The sequence below is a fragment of the Triturus cristatus genome, chromosome 6 (assembly GCF_964204655.1).
Source record: "Triturus cristatus chromosome 6, aTriCri1.1, whole genome shotgun sequence".
Taxonomy (NCBI): Eukaryota; Metazoa; Chordata; class Amphibia; order Caudata; family Salamandridae; genus Triturus; species Triturus cristatus.
The window spans coordinates 1,324,094,083-1,324,121,115 of record NC_140589.1 but is presented as its reverse complement, the minus strand read 5'-3'; the positions used below and the strand labels follow the sequence as shown (position 1 = coordinate 1,324,121,115).

Here is a 27,033-nt window from a genome sequence, read left to right as displayed (position 1 = left end):
GGCATAGCCGGCGGCACGGACGGAGATCTGGGCCGCGACTCTGGGTCGGGAGTCGTGTGGAGAACTGTGCTGCTCAGCACTGGAGCTCATCTGGCCCCCTGTTGCTATGTGGCTGATCGAGCTGGTTGCTGGATGGAGGCAGCAACATGGACCTGTCGTGAGGTGCGGTGAGAGAGGGCCTGGGGTGGTGGAGCGCCTGGCGCGCTCGGGCCGCATAGGTGAGAGCCCTCCCCGGTTACTTCACCGTGAGGGCCGCGTTGCGGTGTGGAGTGTGGCAGGGCCTGCGCCGTAGTGGCTTCCGAAGGCACCGGCTCACCAGGAGGCTCCTGCGCCAGGTGAAACACCTGGGTTGTAGTGCGGGGTGAGTGGGCCCTGGGCTACCTTGTCTTGCTCCCCACGTCCTATGTAGAGACGTGGGGGCTCGTTTGGAGGCTGGGGGGGGGGGTCGCTCGGTCCGGGCCGGCTCGATTAGATAGATTGGGCACCGGCCCCAGATTCACTGCAGTAAGTAGGGGGGTGCCCTCTCGCCCCTAGCGGAACGGAGCGAAGCTCATGTGAGCACACCTGTAGCTTGCAGCGAACCTAATGGTTGCCTGATAGCTGTGATCTGTGCCACATTTACTATACAAAGCAATTGAGGTGGTGCTGCTGCCCTACGGCATCCCCATGCAGTTGGAGCCTATGGGATTTTGGGCTGGAACTGCGGTTGGCGCTCGTTCCCTGGTAGCTCTGTGAACCGGCATTGTTGTACCAGGTCTGCACTGACGACTTGGTTGTGAATAACATGCCGATCTGGTAGTCTCAGCGACTACCTTAAAATAATACTCCCGGAGCACACATCTAATCTCACAGGTCGTGAACTGCAGCAGCGACTACAGTGCCGCGAGCTCTCTATTCACAGAGGGAAAATCGCTATAGTGCAGAGGCCCTGCTCTGCCCTGTACCAGGTAGCTACCCACTACTACTTACTGAGCTAGCGACTGACGGCCCAATGGGGAAGACCAACCCCAAGCAACCGAAGCTCCGGTTTGAACCCAAACGCGTGACTAGAACAAACGATGCAGGTCAGGAACTTGACACTGCCCAGGATTCCAAAGACCACGTGGAGCAGAAGGAGGAAGACATTCGCACAATACTACTGGACGTGCACTCCAGTATTAAAACAGTGGATAACAAGATAGACGCTCTGTAGGAAGGTGGATATCTGACTATGGTTACCCCCAACTTTTTGCCTAGTGTCTAGCTGGTTTTTCGACTTAGTTGGCCTGAGATCCTGCCATTCAGGGTCTCAGGCTGTCTGCTCTCTCTTTAAAATGGACTCCATGTACCCTAGGTACATAACCAATTGGTAAGGATCACCTTATTGGACCCTGTACAGTGTACCCTAGGTACCCAGGGCATAGGTGTACCCTAGGCCTCCCAGGGGCTGCAGCATGTATTATGCCACCCCTGGTCTGGCCTTCCAATCAGACACAACTGGCTGATCACTCAGCTGGGGCAAGGTCGTGTAATCACCCCTTGCTTAGATATAGTATGCCTATATCTACCCTTATATATAGACACATGTGTACCTATCAGTCACTCCTATGGCAGGCCTTAACAATCCTGGAGGCAGAGTGCTTGGTAACATGTGAGATGGTGCTCTAGCATGAGCTGAGCCTGTCTGCAGCTTTCGGAACCAAGTCCTTATAGCTGTTCTATGATATAGCCTACCATATACTCTTAAAGTGCCTTATAATCTTAAACGGTTATGGTAACTATGGTTTGGCTTTATCAAAACATGTCGTGTAAGGTGTCTAACACTTTGGAATAATACCCCCATACCATTTCTGGTGATGAGGATATTATTCCTCCCTTCTAGAGGGAGAGACATGTTAAAATCCTACTTTGCTGTTTAACTCTAACCAAAGCCTCAGCATCACAAAATGGATGCTGCTGCCACGACACAAGTCTGACCTCCTGCAGCTGGGAGTGATCCCAGCCAGGGAGGCCTGGACAATAGGTTTCCTGCTTGGGGAGGTGCTAGCACCTCCCCAGACAGTCTTTAGTGTATTGGGGCAGGGTGGGCTGAAAGGAATGAGACATGCCTGGGGCACACAAGGTGTTCCTTGCATAGTCCAGTTCAAACCGGTGCTGGGGCACTCCAGCCCCAGCTCTGGCGCGAAACTGGACAAAGGGAAGTGGGTGTAACCACCCCCTCCCAGGTCCCACCCATAAGGCGTGACCTAGCAGGTATCCCAGCCCCCCAGATTAGTATAAGAGTGGGAGTTGGGCCTCAAGACTTTAGATTATCCTGAACCTGCAAAACTGAACAGAAACTCTGGACCTTCGACATTCGATGAAAGAAGAAGACTGAAGAATCTCCCTTGTAGCCAAGGAGTGGCTACCCTGTGCAAACAGGCACCATCAAGAGACTACCCTTTGCTTTGCCCACGTTCTACGAGGAACCGACTGCAGAGCCTGACCAGAGCCTTGACTTCCAGACTTCTCCGACCCTGATCCACATCCACAGCAAAGCCGAGATCCGTGGAGGCGACGAGCGACGTGGGACCGGCTACCTGGAAAAAGTGGCTAGTAACTTAAAGCGCAGCTTCTGAGGTACCCTCGAAGTTGTGCACCGGGGATTGAGAAGCCCCAACCCCAAGCACCATCTGCACCGAAGATCAGCCCCCCACACTCCACGAGTCCTGCGTGGGGCCCTTCAGCATTTTCCTGCTTGCCGCGTCTGTCCGGTTGCTTGCCCGCTGGCTAGTGGCCTTTGTGACGACGCACCCTGAAATCTTCTGCGCTGGTTTGGCTCCTCCAGACTGGCTCCCGCTTCTCTGCAAAGAAGAAGCACCCCAGACCTTCCTGGTCTGCACCAGAAGCAAGTCCTTCGTTCTTCGTGGGTTCCGCTTGCCAAGGCTTGGTGAGTCCTAGTCCAACTTCGACGCCGCCGACAGCAAGAGCCTTCGTGGGACAGCTCGCCTCCTGGTCCTGGTCGTCCTCGACGCTTCCTGGTCCTCCTGGCTGAAGCGACAAGCTTCACCTTCACTTGCAATCTTCACGACATCGCCTGGTTCCTTCCTGGTTCCACGTGGTCACTGGCTAGTGACCTTGACTCTGTCCCTTCTGCTTGCAGGTTTCTTCTCTTCTTGATCCCAGCCTTGGGATCCACCGGACACTCTTCACTGACTGCCTGTCAGCATCTTTCTTCAGGCATCCATAGGAGTCGACGACGAAAACGACGCATCTTCACCCCTATGCACCCGCAGCCTGTGGGCTAGGTAACTTGGGTACTCCGGTGCTCATCAGGATAGTGACTATCCTAGTGTCTAGTTTTCAAGTCTCAACTTCCTAGCTACTCCGTAAGTGTCCTAAATCTACCGTTTTCTAAACTGTACTATTGCTATTGACTTTTACGCATTACGCGTGAGTGTTTCCACTCTGCACACGAATCCCGTGGGCCTCCCACTTCCTAACTAACGCTAGTGTAGTGTAGCCCCAGCGATTCCCTAGGCCTAGGCCTATTCTATTTCCGTGACAGTGGTTCTTATACCACTTACTTAGTATATGGTTTGCGTGGCCCCTAGGGCCTAACTGTATTACTTACCTGTGTGACTTAATGTATGCTTAAATAAGACTGTGTTGTACTTACCTCTAATCTCATAAAGAGTGCTGAGGGGTTGACTAGAATAAATACACTTTATTTTATATATATATCTGTTGTGGTGTCCTTTCATTTGGTATTCAAGGGATTATATATGGTATCACAGCTGGCTTCACATGCCATTCAGAGTTTAGCCTAAGACTGCTCTTGTCCATGCTACCACTAGGATAGCTGGTCTATAAGGTTGACTTTACAACCAATCACCATAAGGGTATTTGGACTGATATAGGGTGTACACTAGAACTAGTGACATCATACATCAGGCCAACTTCTCACACGCTCTAACGTCCAGACTTGACACGGTCAAAAAGCGTGTAGATGCCCATGAGGGCAGATTAGATATTCTGGAGAACAGGCTGTCTGACACCCAAGACTGTACTACAGAATCAAGGGCACAAATCCTTAGTTTGGAAAAAGTGTTAGCTGTCATTAAAGCCAAAAATGAAGATTTGGAGGCGCGCTCCCGGCGAAATAACCTGCGGATTATTGGGCTGCCGGAATCGACAGCTATTCCGAATAGGGAACCCTACATAGAAAACCTACTGCGTGATCTGTTTGGGCCGGTCCTTTCGCAGGTTATGATCATTGAGAGTGCACATAGTTCATTAGGCCCCAGACCCCTGCCAGGAGCCACGCCGCGTTCAATTATTGCGCCCCTCTTGAACTATAGGGACCGGGACGCCATTCTTGGAGAAGCCAGGGATAAGAGCACTGAAACTTATCAAGGCACCTCTCCGGACTACACACCTACTGTTCAAGCAGCAAGAAGAGAGTTCACACCAGTGAAACGTATTTTACAGAATGCGTCTGTCACCTATGTAATGCTGTACCCTGCCAAGCTTAAAATTACCCATGACATAAAGTCACAATTCTTTATAGAAGCTAAGTCGGCCCTGAAATATGCTAAACACATAGGTGCACGGAAATCGCCTTCGCTTATGTCACAACAAGCCGCTTCAGAACAGAAATTAAGTGACAATGATTAATAAAATGGCCACACATTGTGGTACATAGATAGGCTTATGCTTGCGCATATCACCATAAGATCGTTAACTATCTTAGTTACAGAAGAGGCGGACTTGTGAATTGTGATTCTATAGAGATGCATGTTTTTCTATTGGCAGATTTCGTACTATATATAAAAGCCTGATCACCCTGCTGACGTCCCTAGCCCCACAGGGAGTTCTCCCATGTGCTTCTGTTTTGTCGAAAGAGTTTTCCGGAGGGGGGTGGGGGTTGTAGTCATGCATCACAACCTAATTGAGAGGTTGATGTGGGTGGGGGAGGGGATAGGGTGTTTACGGGTTACTCAGGCGCATGGTCATTTGCTGCACAGTATATATCTGTTGTACACCGTGCATTGTTATTTCCTGTTGCTTATGTTAATGCTTTATTATTATTAAGTGCACAGCTCGGCAATGTAGTTTGTTGTCCAATTCATTCCTTGAACATGTATGATTATGCTGCAATTAACTTATTAAGTAATGGCTAAGACCAACTTCCTTACTTGGAATATTCGCGGCCTTAATGATTTTAAGAAAGTCAGATTAATACACGCATACCTGAGCAGGCATCATATGGACATATGTTTTCTCCAGGAAACCCATCTGAAGTATGCATCTGACCCTAAATTGAATAGATATTGGGGGGGAAATGCACTCTGCCTCCATTCCAATTATGCTAGAGGGGTCTCGATATTAATCCAACGTGGGCTTGACTGGACGACCTCACATGCATACATAGACTGAGGGATGGTATATTATACTAACGGGATCCCTTATGATTACCAAGGTACTCTGGTGGCATTGTATGGCCCGAATGTGGATGAGCCACAATTTATTCTTACTGTGTGGGCTAAGATGGCGGCATGGGGTAGAGAAAATTATTTGGGGTGGAGATTTCAATGTTACTCTTAACAACAAACTAGACAGAGTCGATGCGGACCGCAATCCACACATCAGAGCGACACTGCAGCTAAACAGTATCATCTTGGAACACGTCCTTACAGATATCAGGCGCAGCATGAATCCAACTAAGAGGTAGGGAACACGTATCACTCCATTCTACAATACATGGTCACGGATCGACTATTGGCTGGTTATAAGTGATATTGCGTCCAGGACCTTAGATACATTACACCTCGCGCGCACACTCTCAGACCACGTCCCAGTGCTTATACGCTGGAAGATACCACAAACACTACCCGAGCATTCAGCTGTCATCTGCCTCCGCACGCACTTCTGGACATTGCATTTAGAGAGGAGATTAGAAATTATATCACACAATATTTCTCTAATAATGAAGGTTCGGTGGACTCCTCTTCGATGCTTTCGGAGGCGTTCAAGGTAGTAATACGCGGGGCTTGTATTTCAAATTTATCAGGGGTACTACACTCTATTAGATCCACTATCACTAAACTGGAACATTAAATTAAGTCAGCGGAACTACTATTCTTCCAGATCAGGGAATCTAAGCACCTGGCCACGGTATGGGGGAAAATCTCTGAATTTGAGGAAGAAGCGGACAGGGAAACCTGTATTTTAGGATGGCACTCTAGAGCACGCAGCTATGGGGAGGCTGATAGACCAGGCAAAACTCAGGCTAATGCACTTAGACATCGCACCTCTCCGGCCGACATAGCAGAACTTTTAGACAAGGGTGCATCCCCTAGTAGAGGTCAAGAGGCTACACATGCGTACCTTACTAAATATTACTCCTCACCGCAACACAGTGTGCCCCACTCTGATCTTGTTGAATATTTCGAATCAATTGAACTACTCTGGCTGAGCAACGCCCATAGAGCATACCTGGATGAACCTTTTTCAGTAGAAGACATCAGACAGGTTATCAACAGCTTACCTGGTGAAAAAGCGCCGGGCTTATACGGGCTGACCACCGCATTTTATAAAACTTACACGGAGACGTTGGCACCTAGATTACTGGATGTATATCAAGAGGCATTGGAGTTGGGTATCCTCCCATCAACCATGTGGGAGGCCGTAATCATCCCTCTTCTAAAGCCAGACATGGCACTTAACCTATGTGACTCATATAGACCCCTTTCGTTGTTAAATGTAGATGCAAAGATCCTAGCCAAACTAATAGCCAATAGACTGCAACCGCTGTTGCCACTCCTAGCCAGACCAGATCAGTCGGGTTTCATTCCGGGTAGGTCAACAGCCCATAATTTGTGATCTTTCTTCGCTGCGGTGCATCAGATTGGCCCTAAATTGCCAGCTGCCGCTGTGTTTGTTGATGCAACTAAGGCTTTTGACTCCTTGGAATGGCCCTTTTTATTTTCAATATTACCAAGACTGGGATTTAACCCAAACTTTATCAAACTAATAAGTCTACTCTACGCTGGACCCACTGCTCACCTCAGAGCAAATACCCTAATATCGGCACCATTCGACACAACCTGTGGAACAAGGCAAGGCTGTATGCTTTCGCCGCTGCTGTTTGCAGTGGCAATGGAGCCCTTAGCGGCCAGGATCCGCCAACACCACACCACACGGGGCTTGGTCTTCACAGATGGGAATCTCATAATATCCATGTATGCAGACGACATAACGTTATATATTCGCAAGCCAGATGAAAACCTCAACCCCGTGCTGCGGTAAGTTCTTCGTTATGGTGAGATGTCTGGCATACAGATTAATTGGTCTAAATCATCCAATTTTACCCTTAACTAGTGCCCCTATGGAGACTGACTTGAAATTTCCGCTGAAATGGGCTGGAAATGCGGTCAAGAATCTTGAGGTGTGGCTAAGCAGAGATTTGCAGGAACTATGGTGTATGAACTTTGGTACCCTAGTTGATTGGCTGGAACAAAAAATTAATTTGTGGGCTGCCCTGCCTTTGTCACTGGCTGGCAGAATAGCCGTTGCAAAGATGATAGTTCTCCCTAAATTTTTATATCTTCTCGTTAATATGCCCATACCTCTAACTAAAGCCTTTTTTAACTCCCTGCGTTCTATTGTAATTATCTTAGTGTGGGCTGGTAAACAACGTCGCGTAAGCTGGGAACTGCTAACATGCCCGCTATCCCGGGGCGGTTTGGGTGCACCCGACTTTAACCTCCGTGCGCTGTGTGCGCAGGCCCAATTTCTTCATTTCTGGATATATATCCCATCCCATATCAACCGCACATGGCCATCGAAACAGATCTACCTGATCCCACTGCTCTGCACGCAGCGGTCTACATACCATATCGTAGATCGGTAAACGAACTAAACACTGTTGAACATCTACGTTGGGCCTGGGAGGGTTTGCGGAACACGTCGGAACTTCATTGTTATATGTGCCCTCCGCTTCAGTTGCACATCACCCTCATTTCTGTATGACAAGGGCACCATAGAAAGGGTACGCACTATGGGATTTTCCACACTCTGAGACCTATACACACAAAATACCTTTCTGCCACAACCACAGCAACAGGCGGACACTCGGGTACCGATCTTGAATTAATTTGTATATTTTCAGCTCCGTGCCGCTTTCAAGAGATTACACACGGCGTTCCCGGCCCCCCCAGAAACTATGAAGCGCCATCACCTTGTAGACTAATCACTAGACTATATAGCCTAACTCAAACACATACCCCATGGTATGCCCCTAAGGCGCACCCACAGTGGAGAGCTGACCTGGAGGAACTACCAACAGACAAGCAATGGTCGTTCTGCTGTACACAATTAAGATATCTATCCCCGAACTATAAACTAAGACTCATTCATTTCAAGTTCCTACATAGGATGTATCGCACTCCCATGCAACTGTATAAACTAGGGCTGCGTCCAGATTTGCACTGCTGGAAATGCAGGCATGAAGCTGCTGCTTTTTTACATATAGCGTGGGGCTGCCCTTTCATTGCTCAATATTGGGAGGGAGTATATGGCACCATAAAAGCTGTTACTGAGGTGTCGCTGGAATGCACCCTGTGGTGGCACTGTTTGGGTATGTGGAAGAGGTCCCGCCGGACAAGCGCCGTTTAGTAGCAATCATGCTCCTACTTGCAAAGCGCAGGCTGGCCATCCATTGGGGCACTCCCAGAGTCCCCAAGATTGATGCCTGGGTGAAAGATATTGCTTATTGCCTGGAGCAACTTGCAGCATTTTGGGACCTTTATGCCCGCGGCGTCTCGCCCGAGGGACATATAGGCACCATTTAATATCTGGCTTAGAGGCCGAGATTCTGACTTCTCTGACGGCTCATGCCCTGTATCTGTTGCCTCTCCGTTGAGGTCGACTCAACAGTCGTTTCAATATTTGTTCATTTGTGGGTCTTATCTCGCACATATGGGTCCGTCTGAAATGTGCCAAGAATGGAAGTCAGCTACAGTTACTTTCTGCTCCCCATCTTTTAGAGTCTTGAGGTGGGATGTTTGGTCAGCCTATTGCTGGCTCAGCTTTGTCTCAGTTATTAACACTATGGGAAACGTGTTCCTCTAAACTATTAATGTTCCATCCATTTGTTTCGTGTGACTCTTTGTTTTCCCCCCCCCACAAAGTACTTGACAAAATGGAGAAATATATTGGACTTTTACTTGACATTTGTTTCTCATGATTCTTATGTTATTGCAGTTTGGAATAATACTGTGTAATGCAATTGTATAACGTGCTTATAAGACATTTATGCATGTATAAATTTAATTAAAAAAAAAAAATTAAATTGGACCACAATCATCCGCCCATACGAGCAAGGCGGATTTGAAGCACCTGATCTCTATCTTCATTATCTCTGTGCCCACGCGCATTTCGCGTACTACTGGATCTTCCCACTCCAAAGCACCATAATGGCCTTACTGAAAACTGGGAAGTTGGTATCAAACCTCTCAGCACATTAAACCCACACTGATTCCAGTCTGGGATTTAATGGAAAATGCACACAGAGGGCATCTTACAGATGCCCCTTGAAAAATGACCTAGAACTAGTGTCCAGGTTGAGTGGCTGCTCGCTAGCTGCCACCACCAGACATGTTTCTGGACCCCTGAGTCGAGAGCCTGCTGCTCTCGGGGGTCTGAAACAATTCACATCCTGGGATGAGGTGCCAAGCCTCCTCCCCCAGGATGGGCAGGATCCACGGAGAGGAAGCTTCAAAGGCTTGCCACCTTTGTGACCTTCCCCAGACCCGTTGCTGCTTCCAGCAACTGGCCCCCACCGGTTTGAACCCCACTTTGGGCGGGAGAATCGGCGGGAAAACCAAGTGAGAAAGGGAGGTGTGCCCACCTTTGCCAAACTCACCGCTCAGGTAGGGGAAGCAAGGTGAAGCACAACTCTCAGTCCCCGCCATCTTACATATGGGGGGACCCAGCCAACCAGAGTGAGGCCTATGCCCCCCTCACACTGGTGGATGGCATAATAGGGGGTGTACCCACCCCAAGGAAGGGACCCATTGGTCCCAACCTTTACCTACCTGTAACGCCCCTAAATCTAGTATTTAGGGGCACCCCTGAACCTTGCCTCCTCAGACAAGAACCGGCTAAGAAGAAAAGAAGGGGGACCAAAGAAGCCGTGCCAAAGCTAAGAAGAGGAGGACGCCCACGTACTTGGCCCCAGGCCTACCAGCCAGTCCCCGCCTCGAACCCGCAGAAGCAAAATCCCGGTGTGTCCTGCAACCAGAAACCTCAAGAAACCCGAGAACCTGGCCTGCCTTCCACAGAAAAGACTTGGATTTGCTCACCTACAGACTCTGCCTCTGGCCAAGTCTGCACCCAACACCCACGACGCGAGTTCGAGTGGCCCAAAACCACGAGGAGTTCTCCCCGGTGATCCTGACCTGAGATCTGGTGATCTCTGACCTGCCTCGAATCTCACAGCGAAGCTTGCAGCCTCTTTCTGGAGGATCCCACCGACCGCGACCGGAATTGGTAAGAAAACCTGACGCCTAAAGACACCCCTGCACCGAAGTCCCATTGGCCTGGCGTGGCCCAACCGACTGTGTCCCAGTATCCCCAGGCATCCCAACATACCTCTCCAACCGGTGGTCACCTCCAGAAGATCTTCGTCCCCGAGCCTACAGTCTTTGTTGAAACCGGAGAATCCCCATTGAAATCAACAGGGCACCCGGCGCCAGAACAGCTCCCTGCACCCACCCGCCGCTTCGGGTTTACTACGGGTGCTAACTCTGATCCCCCTTTGTCCTGAGCCTAACAGGAGCTTTGCTCCCACAACCTTGTGGCCTGCTAGTGAGCAACCAACAACGGGAGGCCCCTTATCCCCCATTGGATAACATTGGGCCACAGCACCATGCCGCCCTAGTGCTGCTGAGGGTGCTTTGAGAGTGCATCCTTGACACCGGGGGAAGCCTTGTTCTAACCCCAGAAACTCAACTCCAAAGACTGAGTACTTAACCTGGTAACCGAGAACTTCATTTCTCTCCATAGGAATACCTTGACTGTTTTTCCTCAAAATGTTCTATGTGTGGAGTTGATTTGTATGAAAACCTGAGAAACTACAACTGTACAAAACTGATTTTACTTACCTTTTCTCTAGGAAATGTCCCAGTGTGATATCGAGGCATATCGCACTGAGTAAAAAAAGTAATTTAAAAAGTGATCTGAATAGTAATTTTGACTTACCTGTATTTCAACCAACTGCATTTGAACCTGCATTCAATTGGAAAACACTGCATAAGATTTTGCAAAGCATTTATTTCACTTAACTGTGCCAGGCTTCAAACGCCGCTATTCATTTTCACCATACACAGGCGGAAGAAAGCACTACAGGCACATTATCCCACATTCCCATTCGAACCCCCTACATTACAATCTCTGCATGCACTACTTATCATCCCTACGAGATGCAAACTGGTAACCAAACTGTATAGAGCTGCTAGAGAGGAAACACCATCAACTCACAATAGAGGAATGGAACAGTGGAACTCGAAATTAGACCCACAGATCACACAAACCGACTGGGAGTATTGTTGCCAGATTACTAGTGCACTCCAATCTAATGAAAACGTACGTATCATCCATTTCAAATATCTACACCAAGTTTACCATACAAGTTATTTAAATATGGCCTCAGAGATAATGACAACTGTAAAAGGTGTGGGAGTGCAGTTGCGGATTTGTGGCATCTGGCTTGGGAATGTGGGAAGGTGGCGGCGTACTGGGTTGCCGTCATAAACACAGTACGAGAAATGACACATATTGAGCTCAACTGTTATCCTCAGGTGTGCCGTTCCTGAAGGGAAGTCTGGGCAGACTGGTGAAAATAGCGTTATTATTCGCTAAAAGAAGGGTGGCAATGACCTGGGTAAGTGAAGCTAGCCCCTCCTGCGTGCAAAGGATAAAAGATATGGTGTAGTGTTGTGACACTCTGGCACTATATGCGAAAGAGCTCCCCACCGCCTCTAGGCCCAAAGATATTTGGGAACCGTTGCTGCAGTACTTGCGATCACATGAGCAGGATCCACAGACAGACCTTGATTTATAATATTATTGTACTAAAACTGCCCTATGTACAACTGTACACCGCAATTTATGTCCAAGATCTCTGAGAATGTATACACTACTGTTATATGTTGCCACGGGTTGTTTATGTTGCCATGGAGACTGATGTGATTTTCGATGACATGTATATCACTTGCATAAATATCAATAAAACCTTTTTTCTTTTTTTTTTTTAGCTTTGCTAGGCTTGGCTTGGTTCTAGAAATAAAATAACTTAATATTTTTATACAAAACCAATAGGTCTGAGCTCAGTCTTTGAGTGTGTGACATCATTTGCTGACTGAGTGTGTACAACAGATGTTTAACACTGCCCTCTGATAAAGCCTTACTGCTCACCCACACTACCACAAATAGAGAGTAAGGTGCTATCTACTTTTACCTCTGCCTACCTTTGGGGTTCCACTGGACTCTGTGCACACTATACCTCATTTTGGTATAGCATATACATAGCCAGCTTCCTACAGCTGGTACAAAAAGTGCAATTTAATGATGAATGCTGGGAGAAAAAAAAATGTAGATTTGAGAGTCAATGGACCAGATTACGAGTGTCCATTGTGGGATGCCATTATTCTTAAGGCTGATAAAAAACATCATTAATGCGTTCAGAATTAGTAGATGCTATACTTATTATCTATTCTGACTTTAACATGCAGGTTTTGTTAGTTGCTGCATCAAAAGCAACATGTCCCGGTAAATACCAGGCTTGTTTCCTTGTTGAAACCTGGCTGGTTTGACATGTTGAAATGTAACGGAGGGTGCAAACTGTATCGTCCCAGATAAACTGGTGCAACAAAAATCACCCCACTTATTACTGCAAGCCCCGCACAGTTTGTTGCGCAGGCATCCCAATATAAAAGGCCACTTTATAATCCGGCACAGAAGGAGTTTAAACAGTTGACAAGGAGGCGTCAGGGTGGATGGGCATGAAGGCGAATGCTTTGAGATTGGTAGTATTGGATTTAGCCTGAGTAAGAGCAGTGAATAAAAAATGGAAGAAAGTTTCACAGTCAGAGTGACTAAGTTTTCGTCCATCTACATTTCTCCTGGTTCCAAGCAAGGGAGGGGGCAGGAGATCACTTCCACAGCAGTTGCCTCTGAAGGTCATGAGAAAGTTGTGGTCTGCCTCTATCAGGAGAGGATATTGTCTCTTGTCAGTGCCCCATCAAACCTCTCCTCTATACCCCGCTAGTGAAGTGATCTTCCTGCCTCCATTGGTTCAGAGGCTAGACCATTCAAGCTGCTGCGTCCTCTGTCATGTCTACCAAGTCCCAACATTTCTCACTACTGCAGGCAACACGAGGTGAATGATCTGTTTGGTGCAAAGATTACCCATTTTCTTCTCTCTGTGACATTGGCATACAAATCTTCTCTGCAGGGTTTTGCAGGTGCGGACCTTAAACACCTGTTTGAAGCAGGGAAGAGAAGGCAAACACTGCTATACTACCACTTGTATAGCCTCTCGCACACATTTGGCCATTTCTTTGACATAGTGTTTAATATCGCCGGTGCCACCTGCTTGCAGCAGGTAGAACACTTTCACTCCTCTTTTATGACATCGCCCGGGGCTCCCCATGTGCTCAGGCACCACAGTAAGCTCAAAGTAGGAGTAGTCATCGAGAGGGCGAAGAGAAAGTAGCCAACTTGAGCCCCAGCTCTCGTTTACTTTTACAAAGGTGTGTCATTTTTTTCTTTAGTTAGTTTTTCCCCTCTGTTTATATTCTGCGATATTCTGCATGTGGAAAGAGTTATTCTAGTGTTTATGAAGTCACTGTATATAACTATGCAGATGACTTACAGCTTATCTTTGTTCTCAATTCCCCTAACGCGGTGGAGGACTTCCAAGCCACCATGACCCTAATCCAGAGCTGGATGTCCTCAAATCACCTCAAGTTAAACCCAGGGAAAACTGAGTTGATTCTGCCCGGCAAGAGCGAAATCAGTTGGAGCCCTAACTTCTGGCCGTCGGACATGGGTCTTCCCCCTAAGAAATCTTCCACTGTAAAAAGCCTGGGGATAACCATCAACGGGGACCTCTCGCTAAAATCCCAAATTGGTACCGTGGTCTCCTCTGGATTTTTCCAACTAAGGAAAATCAGGAAAATCGCCCATTTCCTCACTCCCTCCGCCTTAATCCAGGTAGTCATGGCCTTAGTCCTCTCCCACATTGACTTTTCTAATAGCCTATACCTAGGCCTACCTGCAGGACAACTTAAAAGACTACAGTACCTGCAGAATCAGGCCGCTAGGCTGATCTGCAAAGTACCCAAATGGGAACCTATCAAACCAGGCCTGGAGAGTTTGCACTGGCTACCTGTGGCTCAAAGAGCCGAATTCAAAGCCGGGTGCATTAACTTTAAGGCTCTGCAAGGCAAGGAACCCCTATTTATCAGACAGCTGATCGGTAGATATGTCCCCTCACGGAACCTAAGATCCGCCCACAAAGACCTTTTAGAAGTTCCTCGTTTCAAGAAAAAACGACAAGGCGGCAGCAGCTTCCACTTCCTGGCAGCCACCCTATGGAACTCTTTACCACTAGCCCTCAGACAGAGTAAAGACCTCCTTGCCTTTAGAAAGGCTTTTAAAACTCACCTCTTCACAAAAGCTTATCCGAAATAACTCTTCCGGCAGACTCACCTCTTGTTATGTTTTTTATCTTACCAGCGCCAAGAAGCCCTTGGGCGTACGCGCGCTTTATAAATTTTTAATAACATAACATAACATAACATGAATTTAATAAAGATACACCTGATAGTTCTAGTGTTACTGGTAAGTGAAAATTTCCTTCATGAAGATCTCGATAGCTTAGACTGACTAGGTTTGCAGGTTCCAATGCGCCAACACATATTATCCCAGGAATAATGTTTAATCGTGCTGCCCTCACCTTTGAGAAGCACTTTGTCTGGGGAAAGTGTGTTGAAAGTCCTGAGTTGGAACGTTGCAGGTCTGCAATCCAAGCTTATGAGTCCTGAGTGAACCACTGTTATAAAACAGTATGATATACTTTTGTTTCAGGATATTTGGGCAATTCAGAAATTGAGTGTTATAGTAATCTGGCTCCTCCATCCCGATCAAGGTGGGTGTCAGGTGGCTTAGCCATCTCGGTGAGCCTCTCCGCTGGGGGTGACACCAAGGCAATCAATAGCGATAATCTCTAAGTTGTCAGATACACAAGGGGCCAGCCTCTGTACTTAATTCTTTTACAACAATGGCTTTGTCAACACCCCAAATACAAATTACCTATAGTTTTTTATTATATTACTTCATTGCAAAGTACCGCTGAAGACAAAGGTCAAAGTGTAGAGCTTTGCTTAGCAGATTTTAACACCAAGCTCCCTCTGCAGGCTTCCTCCCTGATCACCTACTATATCGAAGACATAGACACACCAAAATGTTTTTTTAAATAGCACTGATCCGAGAGGGTCTGAGTTGATGGAGTACCTGGCTGCGCATGACTCAAACAATGTACTGGAAATGGCAGGTAGAAATGACTTTTTATATCGTCTAGTTTGAGGAAGTCATTGCTTCATGGGAAAGTTGTCTCATTGCACTAGGGCGACCACAACCCCACCAAGGTAGTATTCCAACTACCCCCCCCCCCCCGCCCCAATCCTAATTACAGTTTAGAATACACAGATCGAAATCTCCATGACCACTGACAATTTTAGATTGGTATGGAGAGTTGAAGAACCTGTCCAACTTTTTTACAAAGTGATTAAGGCAAACCCAGTATTGATTGAGGCTTGTTTAGTTGAGGTTAATACCGAACACCAATTAACTGGTGTCTTTATCCAGCTTTGCCTTAATATAAGGGGGATGTTACTGAGACCTTTGTGCCCAACCGATAATAAGCCCAGGTGGCTTGATAAGGAAATGTTCCAAGGTTACGTGACAGTTACGTGGAGTCCTTAAGGCAGAACCTAGGGACTCGCAAGAAGTTACATCTCTACGTTACGGAATACAAGTATTCAACACTAGGAGAAAGAGGGAAGTTTTAACAAAACAGTGGGACTCACTGGTGTCGGCTATAACAAAGAACAGCAGACTTTTTTGGCCTTCTGTATCTGATATGAGACTCATAAACTAGGTACTGACTCTGATTACATGTCACATCACTGGTGAGTCATGGAAAGAGCATTTTACAAGTATTTATGCTGCCATCCCAGAGCAGTCCAAAATCCTTATGGTTCCAAAATGTACGGGAGTCCCACTTTTGAGAGAAGTACAGGATGCAATAGAAAAGAGTAGAGGTGGGAAAGCCCCTGGCCCGGATGGGGTTCCAATTGACCTTATTAAGCAGAACACTGATTTCTGGGCGACGTTATGAATGAACGTTTTTAATAGTCTTGTTCACTCCCCATTGCCGACCTCATAGTCCACCTCTATTATAGTTCCTATCTTCAAAAAGGGTACCGCATGAAACCGGGTTGTTACAGGCCCATTTCCTTAATAGACTCCACACTAAAAATATTAGGAAGGGGTGTATACAACCGGATTAAGGATTGGACCGAGAAAGGCACATTCTTTACCCTTGCCAATATGGATTCAGAAGTCTGGTCGGGACCATCGAACTTTGTTTAAATTTGACCTTGATTTTAGGGAAGTATACTGCGGCCAGAAAATGCCCTTGGTATTTGCTTTATATGAATTTGACCGCAGTGTTAGATTCCGTAAATTGTTCAGAGCTGTGGTCAAACCTTCTTTTATGTGCTATGGATGAAGCACTGGCACACTTTTTAGCGTACTTGCACGAGTCAGACTCCACATTCATGGGGCGTCTCTAATGATATAGGACAGGAGTCTTTCAAAGTAGTAAGACAGAGTGTGTATTAGCCCCTCTTTTATTTATTTTATATATTGATAATCTCCACTCCAGTCTAACTACTATTACTCCTGACATCCCACAAGTCAAAGGATACTCCCTTATGGGTGACTTGGACATGCATACAAATTGTGCTGAATCTTGTATCGTGTCGCCCCAGAAAATGTCAGTTGTCCAATTTTACCAATGGGGATAACACATTAAATGCGCTAGCACTTTTCCTGACTTACTTTCAGTGCTGCTGATTCATGATCAGCACCCACTACCCACTTCAGATCTAAAAAGAACACGACGATTGCAACACTTTTTAGCGTACCCCAACCTAGGGGAGGGGAGCTCTTATACCCCTGCTACAAATTTACAAGATGCAGTGTGTCCAGACAGCGACATATGGCAGATATCTGGGGAATTTCTAAATGTGACTCCATCCAGAACAAAGAAATAGGGCTCTGCAGAAAAGTCTTAGTGGTCCCCATCTCATCATCCCATTTGATGTGCCACAACGAACTGGGCCTTCTTCCATTTTATAGTAGATTTTATTAAAAATCCCCCCCTCCCAACTCCCCGCCCCCTCCCCCCTTGTGGAAAAATAAGGAGGAGAGTTATTAAAGACTGTCTCAGTTGTGACCAAGGTCTCGTGATCCCTGGTTAGCAGGATTGTAGGTAAGTCTTCGCAAGATTTACTATCTGCATGTATTTACGGACCCCGAGCTCTCCATGGGTATTCGCAAAAAACATCTTCAGCCAGCTTTGTATGATTTCGCTCACGCTGAAAGAATGATTACGGAGATGAGGAAGTCGACTGTGGTAGCCTATCTGAAGATGACTGCAGATAGTCACGTTACAAGATATCTTTTTGGACAAACGAGTTGCTGGAGCACAGTTTATTGCTCCAATATAGGACCAGAACAATCGAAAACCTACTGTGCTTCCCTCTGCGTTTTCAAAGAAATCTTGATCTAATATCTTGCCCCCTTTGATGGGAGATCAGGGCAAACCACACTGTATTTCCTATTTTTGTGTGGTTTTTATTCAATGTACATTAAGCAGTTCTTGCATCCCCTTATAAAGAGACAAAATAGTAATGATTTTAAGGTACCCTTTAATATATTCTATCAACATTCTGATGAAGAGGTGACTGTTCATGTAGGCACTTTTTTGAGAACAGCAGTGCGAGCCCGTAGCTCTATGAAAACAGATTAATCTGGATTGATTATGCTGCTAAGAGTTGTGATTGCACTGAAGGCAAAGATCCTTTAAAAAGAGATTTTTATACACTGTGTATTACTATGTATTTCTTTGTTTTTATTGCATATGTCTGTGCTTTTATGGATACTTTGTGTACCCGAATAAAGATTTTGAACTTTAACTATTTCGGTCATGATTTTGCAGGTCCTAAAACAAGGTGTTTCTGTAGCAAATCATATATTTTTAGGTGTTAATAAGTTGTGTATTAAAGAGATGGATCGTATTAAAGTTGATGATCAATACAGAGTTATTGCTGTATAATTTAAATCTGCCAAATAGTAGAGCCCCCCCACCCCCCCAAGAGGCCACTGTTGGTGCTCCTCTTAAATGTTAGAGATTGAAACACTATCCTACAAATGGCCTGTTCAACTCCTCCCGTCAAATTTGAAAACAGTCCTTCTTTCTGGACTACACAGTAAATGTGCAATTACAGAGAAGAATCTTTTTCAATGTTAAGAAACAACGAAGGGAAAAAGGCCTCCGCTACTCTATGGTGTTTCCAGTCGAGGCGGAGAGTAAGACGTGGTTCTTTGAAACACCGGTATCAGCGCTGGCGTGGCTAGAAGGATTGAGTGTGGCAGGGGACCACAACCCCTGACGTGGCAAAGACTATCCCTCCACAAGTCCCACATCTCCAAGTGGTAGAATGATGAGGCCGACAACCCGGGAGACTGAAATGGACGATCGGAGGTCACCAGATGGTGGAGTCGTTGCTGAACCAAGAAAATGAAGAAAATTGAGTGACTGCTTTAACATTGGCAAACTTTTAACAAAAAAAAAGATCGGTGATTTTTTCATATATGCAGGCAGAGGGCACTGGGAGTAGAGGTCCCAATACCACCCCCGCCCCATTTCTATTTAGTTTAAGTTCAGGGTGATAGGCACTCTGCGCAGTTGGGGGTCATGGGCCATTTTAAGCCCAGAGTGCGGGGGAGCAGGGAGGGGCCAGTTGGTTTTTGGCTAATGGATTTAAGTTAATAGAAAGCAACACATCACAAAACATGCAAAGGGAATATTCAAGGAGGAACAATTCGATAACGCACGTAAGAAACAGGCTGGGTCTCGAAGAAGTATGATCTTTCCTTCCATTGAACCAGGGGGCTCGGAGGGATCCGGACTTGATAATACATAAGCATGGGGTCATCAAGGGATAAACGAATAAGACTCCTGACCTGGAATGTAAATGGTTTGGGAGACAAACGTAAGGGAGGCATTGTGTTACAATTTATTAAGAGATACTCTCCTGAAGTGGTCCTGCTTCAAGAGACCCATTTGATTGGCAATACCTGTAAGGCACTGGCCAGATAGGGTTACAACCTGGCTGCTCACTCTTTGTTTACCTCTGGGTCCAGGGGTGTGGGTATTATGCTCCAGCGATCCTTCCCGATGGCGATTACCCATACTTGATCTGACAACTTGAGACGATACGCGGCGGTGTCAGATAGATGGGAAGGGGTTCCCAATACCCTTGTGTCCATATATGCACCCCCCAGGGATGCAAACACTTGCGTTCAGAGATTTGCGAACTCTCGCACTTAAACTCCCCGAGGGCAGACTTGTGATGGGAGGAGATTTTAACTCTGTGGTGTCAGTGTGTGTTGACCACCACCCCTCCCAAGACTTACAGTCCACGCAGATGATCCTCCCCACCTTCCTTGAGGTGATGGGGTTGGTTGACGCTTGGCGGGTACATCACCCGTTAGAGACTCAATTCACTTTTCACTCTGGAGCACCCGGTAGCCTCTCTCCAATTGATTAAATCCTCACCCCAGCTGACCAAGTGGGACACATTAAAGAAATTAGACATATGGCCCGAGGTATTTCAGACCATTCCCCCGTCTGGATGCAGATGGAAGTGGGAGAGGGTCAAGTGAGACGAATTGCACCAATAAATCTTTGTCCTTCGTATCCCTATGAATAAAGACAAATTGACACCGGGATTGGACCATTATTTTTAGGATAACGAGGGATCTGTAGGATCGGCCCAAAAATTCTGGAAGGCATTTAAGACAGTTATTCGGAGGAATGCAATTTAGCAGCTAGCCGGTGCAGGAAAAGAAAAAAACGCAGAGCTGAATAGATTAGAAGATGAAATTCAGCAACTGGCAGGGAGACATTTGAGACCAGAGAAACAGGAAGCAGAGCACCTCCTCAAATTAAAGAGAGAAGAATACAAAGGGGAGGGAACAGATATGGCAAAAACACTCGGCAGAGACAAACTTGGGAGAATATATGAACAGGGTGACAGAGCAGGGAAACTGCTGGCTTGGCTGGACAAGAGAGACCACGCAAGCAGTCTAGTTGCGGAACTAATAACAAAGACAAGAGGCACACTCACAGACACCCAGGAAATAGCAAACAGATTTGCTGAGTACTATCTGCAAATATGACTCACATACCACTCTTCCTACGGTAGACTCAATGGCTCTATTGTCAGACATGATACTCCCATCCTTAACAGAAGATGATAGGGCACTACTAGAAAGTGATCTTACCAGGGAGGAGGTGGAACAAGCAATAAGGAGCTTACAATCTGGAAAGGCGATGGGTCCTAATGATCTCCTGATAGAGCTTTACAAACTGAAATCTGACGCTGTCGCCTCCTATCGGATAGCCATGCACATCGAAAGTCGAGAGGCGGGTAAACTCCCCCAGACCAGCGACTGGCCACACGGGTAGTTATACATAAAGAATGCAAACACAAAAATGCATGCTCCTCGTATAGACCTATTTCATTATTGAACGCTGAAGCCAAGATTTTAGCAAAGTTGTTGGTCTCTCGTCTGGTGGGGGTGATATCTAAACTGGTCCATCCGACCAGTCGGGCTTCATGCCCTCTAGAAACACATCACTTAACCTCCTCCGCCGCCTTCATTGGGTAATGGGACGTGTAGATACACTGAGAGAAGATGCGGTGGTGGTGTCCTGGACGCCACCATGGTATTTGATACAATCGAATGGACTTATTTATTCGCAGTGTTAGAAAAGTTGGTGTTCGGCCCCAACTTTTTTAGTTGGATAAAACGCCTATTTTCCGAGCTACTGGCGCAGGTAGTCGTGAACAATAAAAAATCTGAGACCTTTAGCCTGCAAAGGGGAACAAGTCAGTGGTGTCCATTGTCCTCACTACTCCTTGCGCTCACGCTGGAGCCTCTCGCGGCTTGGGTCCGTAGAGATCCCGTCATTAGAGTCTTGCGATGGTCAGAAGAATGGAAGGATCGCATCTCCCTTTATGCCAGTGACACACTCCTATACTTGGCGTCGCCCAAGACCTCGATTCACAGAGCTCTTAACATCTTCTCAAATTTCGGCAAATATTTGGGCTATACTATCAACTGTACCAAATCACTGATATTCATGCTGAGAGGTCGAGTTCCATCCCTCCCTAGGGACTGCAAAATGGCAGAGGCCATGGTGGGGTTTAAGTATCTTGGAATATACATCAGCAGAGATCCAAAGTCATACTATGAACATAATCTCCTACCACCGATACAAAGATTGCGACTGGATGTAGACCCCTGGAGGACTCTCCCTCCTTCACTCCTAGGTAGAGCAGCTCTATTTAAGATGATGTCCCTTCCTCGCTTTTTGTATGTCCTGCACAACTCGCCCAACACTGTTCCCGCATGTTATTTCACGGCCATAGAAAACACACAAAGAGAACTGCTCTGGGTGGGTAGGACACCCGACTAGCATTTGGAAAATTGGTAAGCGGATGGTATGACGGGGGAGGGATAGGGCTCCCGGACATAAAGAAATACTACTGGGCGGCCCAGCTGGCCGCCATCAATCAACGTATATTCCGACCACAAGATGATCCGGGGTATAGAATGGACAGGTGGCTTTTGTCTGCGGAATCCTATACCCAAGCCCTTTACCCCAAACCGGGCAAATTGCAATTAACAGGGCCAACATCACACGCTGTTCAGGTATGGTATACCGCTCGCAAACGTTTGGGGTGGGCCAAGAAACTCACACAGGCCACCCCTCTATGGGACTCAGAAAGGCTGGGTAACTTAAGGAAATAAAAAGGCTTTTACAATTGGGATACCATAGGACTTTCACGGTTGAGAGACTTGTGGAAAGGGGAGAAGTTAGTAACATTTTCCCAATTGCAGCTGGAATATGAGTTGGTAAACTCAGAGATTTAGATACTTGCAAGTGCGACACGCCCCAGAAACAAATATTCAGGAGGTGGAGGCGCTCCTGGAGGCCTCGCCGTTTGAATATAGACTCCTGGACGAATTTATGCCCATAAAGGCAATATCACTGACCTACTGTAAATTGATCAATCACACTCCCGATCCCCTTTCCCTACTCCGCAGGAACTGGGAGATGGACCTGGGGGAGCTGGACGATGAGGACTGGATGGAGGCGCAGGCCTCACCCAGGGAGGTTGCGATTTCGTCCAGGCTTAAATTGGCACAATTAGAAATATTACATAGAATTTACCATTCGGGGCCAGCACTGGTCAAAATGGGCTACAAGACAGACTCTGGCTATAGACGAGGATGTGGAAGTAAGGGTACATTTCTCCACGCTCTTTGGGAGTGCAACTACGTTAATAGAAATTGGATAGAAATTCACCGCACTATGGAGGACACCCTGGGACTGAAACTGGCCTTAGAGGCCAAACGTTGCCTGCTAAATATCTGGGAACCATCGGATCTAGGTAACAAAGAGAAATTATGGCTGACACTGGGCCAGATGGTTGCCAAAATAAATATTGCCAGGCTATGGGGCTCGCTGGAAGCACCAACACTGCGTGCATGGAAAACAGACATGGACTGGTGCATGTTCAGGGAAAAACAGTGTATATGTCAACAGGATGCCCGAAAAAATGGATACAAATATGGGAAAAATGGAATGTGTATAGAGGGAATATTTGTTGCCCTCCCCCCTCTCTCCCCTCTTAATTGAGAGCCTGTTGGACAAAGATGTGGTAAAACTAATGTATTTGACAATGGTAGATTTGTACAATACTTGGAGAATACTGACACATATCCTTTCTTTCGACTATGTGAAGTGTGTAAACTTATTTGAATATGTTTAATAAAAAGATTTATAAAAAAATTAATCTGCCAAATAGTATTGCTTAATTGTTTGTACCTGATGGTGCACCAGAAAAGAAAGATACTCAAGGTCTTACATTCTGGTTTGCTGTAGCTTTTAACATTCCACGCCACCTTTTCTTGATGAAGGCTAATGCTAGTTTGTTAAGTGGACATGGTGACGACAGAGCTGCTGTTTGGTTGTTGAAGAAAGAATCAACCGAACGCTAAACTGTTGGCATCATTTTCTACTTCCAAACACTTATTCCTCTAGAATTGATTATTTTTTAGTAGATGGGTCAGTTGTGGAACCATCAGCAGTTGCATCTGAGCATACTTATCTCTATTTGACCATGCACCAACAATTTCAGTGCTGGATTTAGAGTCAGAGAAGCCTACGCATAGTCCATGGAAAGTTAATTCTTTCCTTTTGAAAAGCTCAGCATTGGTATTTTTGACTGAGTTCAGGTATTTTGTAGTTTTGGAAGACTAAGAGGAGATTGGTGAAAGATAATAAAGATACTATGGCTGATCATAGAAGCAGTTACGGAGGGTATGCGGTTAAGAGCAGCTGCATACTACAAGGCAAAAATCTTAAGAGACAAGAATTTTAAATTGTTGGTGAACACAAAGGTAATGCAAAAAGTGAGATGAATAAAACATAGTTGATTAGGATGGATACAAAATAAATATCATTCACAGTTGTAAAAAGGACATGGCTTCTTTAATAATTAGGCAGACTTTATGGGAGCAGGTTGAAAAATCTGGAAAGTGTGTTAGCTGATAGGGTGTTAGCAAAAGTAAATAAACTGGTACACTTAAGAAAAGGTATAGTCAGGTTCTAACTTACAATGCTACAAGAAAAGGATCTTTTGAAGATTGTATCTTCACCTGCATGTTGGAAAAAAAGGGCAACCTGTCTAAAGCTATTTGTTTATTTCCTCCTTTCTTAAATAACCATCTGTTTTCCAAACTTTGTTTTGCAAACAAAAATCTCACAGATTAAACACATTTTCAGCAGTAACGCTGTTATCAGTTCACAGAAAGTAAGTTTAGATTAATTCCCTGATCTCTAACATTCAAGGATCAATGCAGCCATTTACTTTTGAATATGTACAAAAGGAATTTATTTCCCACATATACAGTTGATTTCAAAGGAAGTATTTAAGCAAATGAAAGAATCACAAGCAAGTATCGACAATCAACATAGATTACAACATTATTTACTGTAGTATAGGCAAAACATAATATTTAATTTAGATCAGTTTTGAGTTTCATTTGGTCTTTGAATCTACACCCTCCTGTTGCTAAGTCCGAGAGAGATTTTGATAGATTGGAAAAATTTGGAAACCTATAAAAGCCTATGCTGCACCATAATGTTTGGTTAGTTAAGATCCCAATGCCCCTCTGGCTTATATTTTCAGCAATGCTGTTATGAAATTCCCTTTTTTCCATATATATTCGGATAAGGTCACGTGTTTCCTCTTTCATATGATGGTTGAATTTGAAACCAAAGAATTTGTTGCAGTGGTTATAGACTGCAGGTTTATGGGAGATTTGTATTTCCATATATAGAAAAGTATCACCAGGTATTCATAGTTAATCGAGTTGCATACTCCATCTGTTTAGAAAGGCCCCGTTAACACTCACTTGAATTTTGTGCATTCAAGGATGATAATTATTTGTATACCCTGTGTTTGAAACATAGTGAGAGATACATTCGAAAAGTTGGTCCCCGGGAAACTCGCAAGACAAAAAAATTGCACCAAAAATTAAGAAAATTGATTTGTAGATCAATTGCTAAGCATTCATGACGCACTTGTTTGCCATCCATTATTTTACATGTGCAGTAGAGATTTTAAGAACTAAATGTCTGCCTAGGAATATCTTAATGGAGAAAATTAATTTTGCAATTTTTGTATTTTCTGCTTAATATATAAAAAGAACACCTACTTTATCCTTCTGCTGCCGTATTGTATATCGAGTTTGCTTCTTTCCTCAGCAAAAATGGTTGCACTGTTTTTCACTACTGTAATTTTTCTGCAGTATAGACCCTTTTCACTTCAGATGCAAACAGAACACAGGTTTAAGTTTCATTGTGTTAAGATCAGGAATGTATTGTACTTTGCTAGTAGACAATATGAACAATTGGATCATTAAACTTCTAAGTTATAAAGATGGACCCTGATTTGAGCAGAGTATGTAAACTATGATTAAGTTAATGGAACGGTTGGAGACATGTTGAGAATGCACCTGTACATTTTCAAAATTTTGTTGAGATTAGACATGTTTATGAAATGTCACAAATCTACACCCGCACTCCGCTAGTCAGTTCTGTTTTGTAGGTTGCGCCTGCATTTTAGCAGAACTTGTGTAAGTATCCTATTCCATTATATCGGAAACATCAACAATAATTGTAAGGCTTGTCTTGTAATAATGATGATAATTATAGGGAAACCTAACTGTATTCTGTTTTATTGGATACATTTCCGTGGTTCACTTTTCACAGTCGTTTGTCTTTGGATTTCTCCAGGGTGGGATGAATGAGGAATTTGAGTTGACTCAAGGAGTTGTTTGTGATATATTGGAATGTAATTAACTTTGATATTGTTGTTGCCTGTGTCAACCTGTCCCAATCTTTTCTTTTCTAGCATTGTCCTGGTCAACTTTTTAGAAGATGGTAAAGTGTCCGTCAGAGTAATAATGGGGCATGCCATTCACAGTGTGGAAATTCTAAGCGAATGCAACGAGGAACAGAAGGAAAAATTTGTACATCTGTTCATGCCAGTGGAAAGCAAGACTTACAGTCAGGATTATTTAGAAAACAGGAAGGACAGCCTGAAAACGTGGTTGGAAGAAAACCACGTCCCTGTAACAGAAAGTGGAAGAACACTGTGTGTGGCAGGCGTACTTACCATTGATCCACCCTATGGGCCAGAAAATTGTAACAGTTCTAATGAAATAATTTTATCCAGGCTCCAAGGTCTATTACAAACCTATATGACCCGCACATAACTGTAGAAGATTGTGTGACCCGTGCTAATTTCTGACCTTCACATTTGATATTCATAAATCACATTATCACAAACACTGGTACAAGTTTGGTCTTTTATTAGATTTCATATTGGGTTTTATTTCGCAGTAGGACAAATGATGAAGAGAAGTTTAGTCTTTTGTGATTGTGTTGAAATTCGATCTACGAGTTTGAGTCCTAGCTCTGCACTGTTTTCATGTGCTTTTGGGTAACTTATTAAACTGTGACAGGTGCATAATATTTGAAAATGGTCTTGTTTATTCGTTTGCATAGTAACTACAGATGTTTTCAGAGAACTCTAGGTTCTAATTCTCACAGAACCTGAGTACATTTCCAGGCTTAGAAGAATTAAGTCTGGTAGTTGTATCTAATGTATCGTCGTTCTATTTTGGTGTTTATAATTTTTGATCACTGTACTTTTTGCATTTATTTTTATTTCATATTGATTTCTAAAAAAACTCTATAGAAATTATATTGCATATATATAAGATTCCATAAACAGACTATATAACAAGTGACAGATAATTAAAATATTTAGCTACAACATTGAATTGATAAGACATTATTCAATTTCGAATTTAAAAGGTATTACGACTATTCAAAGCTAAACATAACCAGTATGGCTTCTCAATTTTCACAACTAAGTTAAGCAAGCATTGGCAATGCCAATAGGTCTGGCTTTAAGGGAGTGTTGTATGGTAATGAGAAGTGTTATCAGTAAATAGCATGGGATTGACTATGTATTTGTGTGGAAGCAAAGAACTATAGAATAATATTGA

At 45.0% G+C, this 27,033-nt stretch overlaps 1 protein-coding gene across 1 annotated transcript in view; it reads left to right on the top strand.

Annotated features, from left to right (window-relative positions):
* GEMIN6 (gem nuclear organelle associated protein 6) overlaps positions 1-26,492 on the top strand; it is an 87,367-nt gene extending 60,875 nt beyond the window's left edge. Inside the window, exon 3 of the mRNA XM_085612316.1 lies at positions 25,872-26,492. Within this exon, the coding sequence (XP_085468442.1) occupies positions 25,872-26,235 (364 nt within the window). The 3' untranslated portion in view covers positions 26,236-26,492. The remainder of the gene's footprint in view (positions 1-25,871) is intronic.
* The last annotated feature ends 541 nt before the right edge of the window (positions 26,493-27,033 follow it).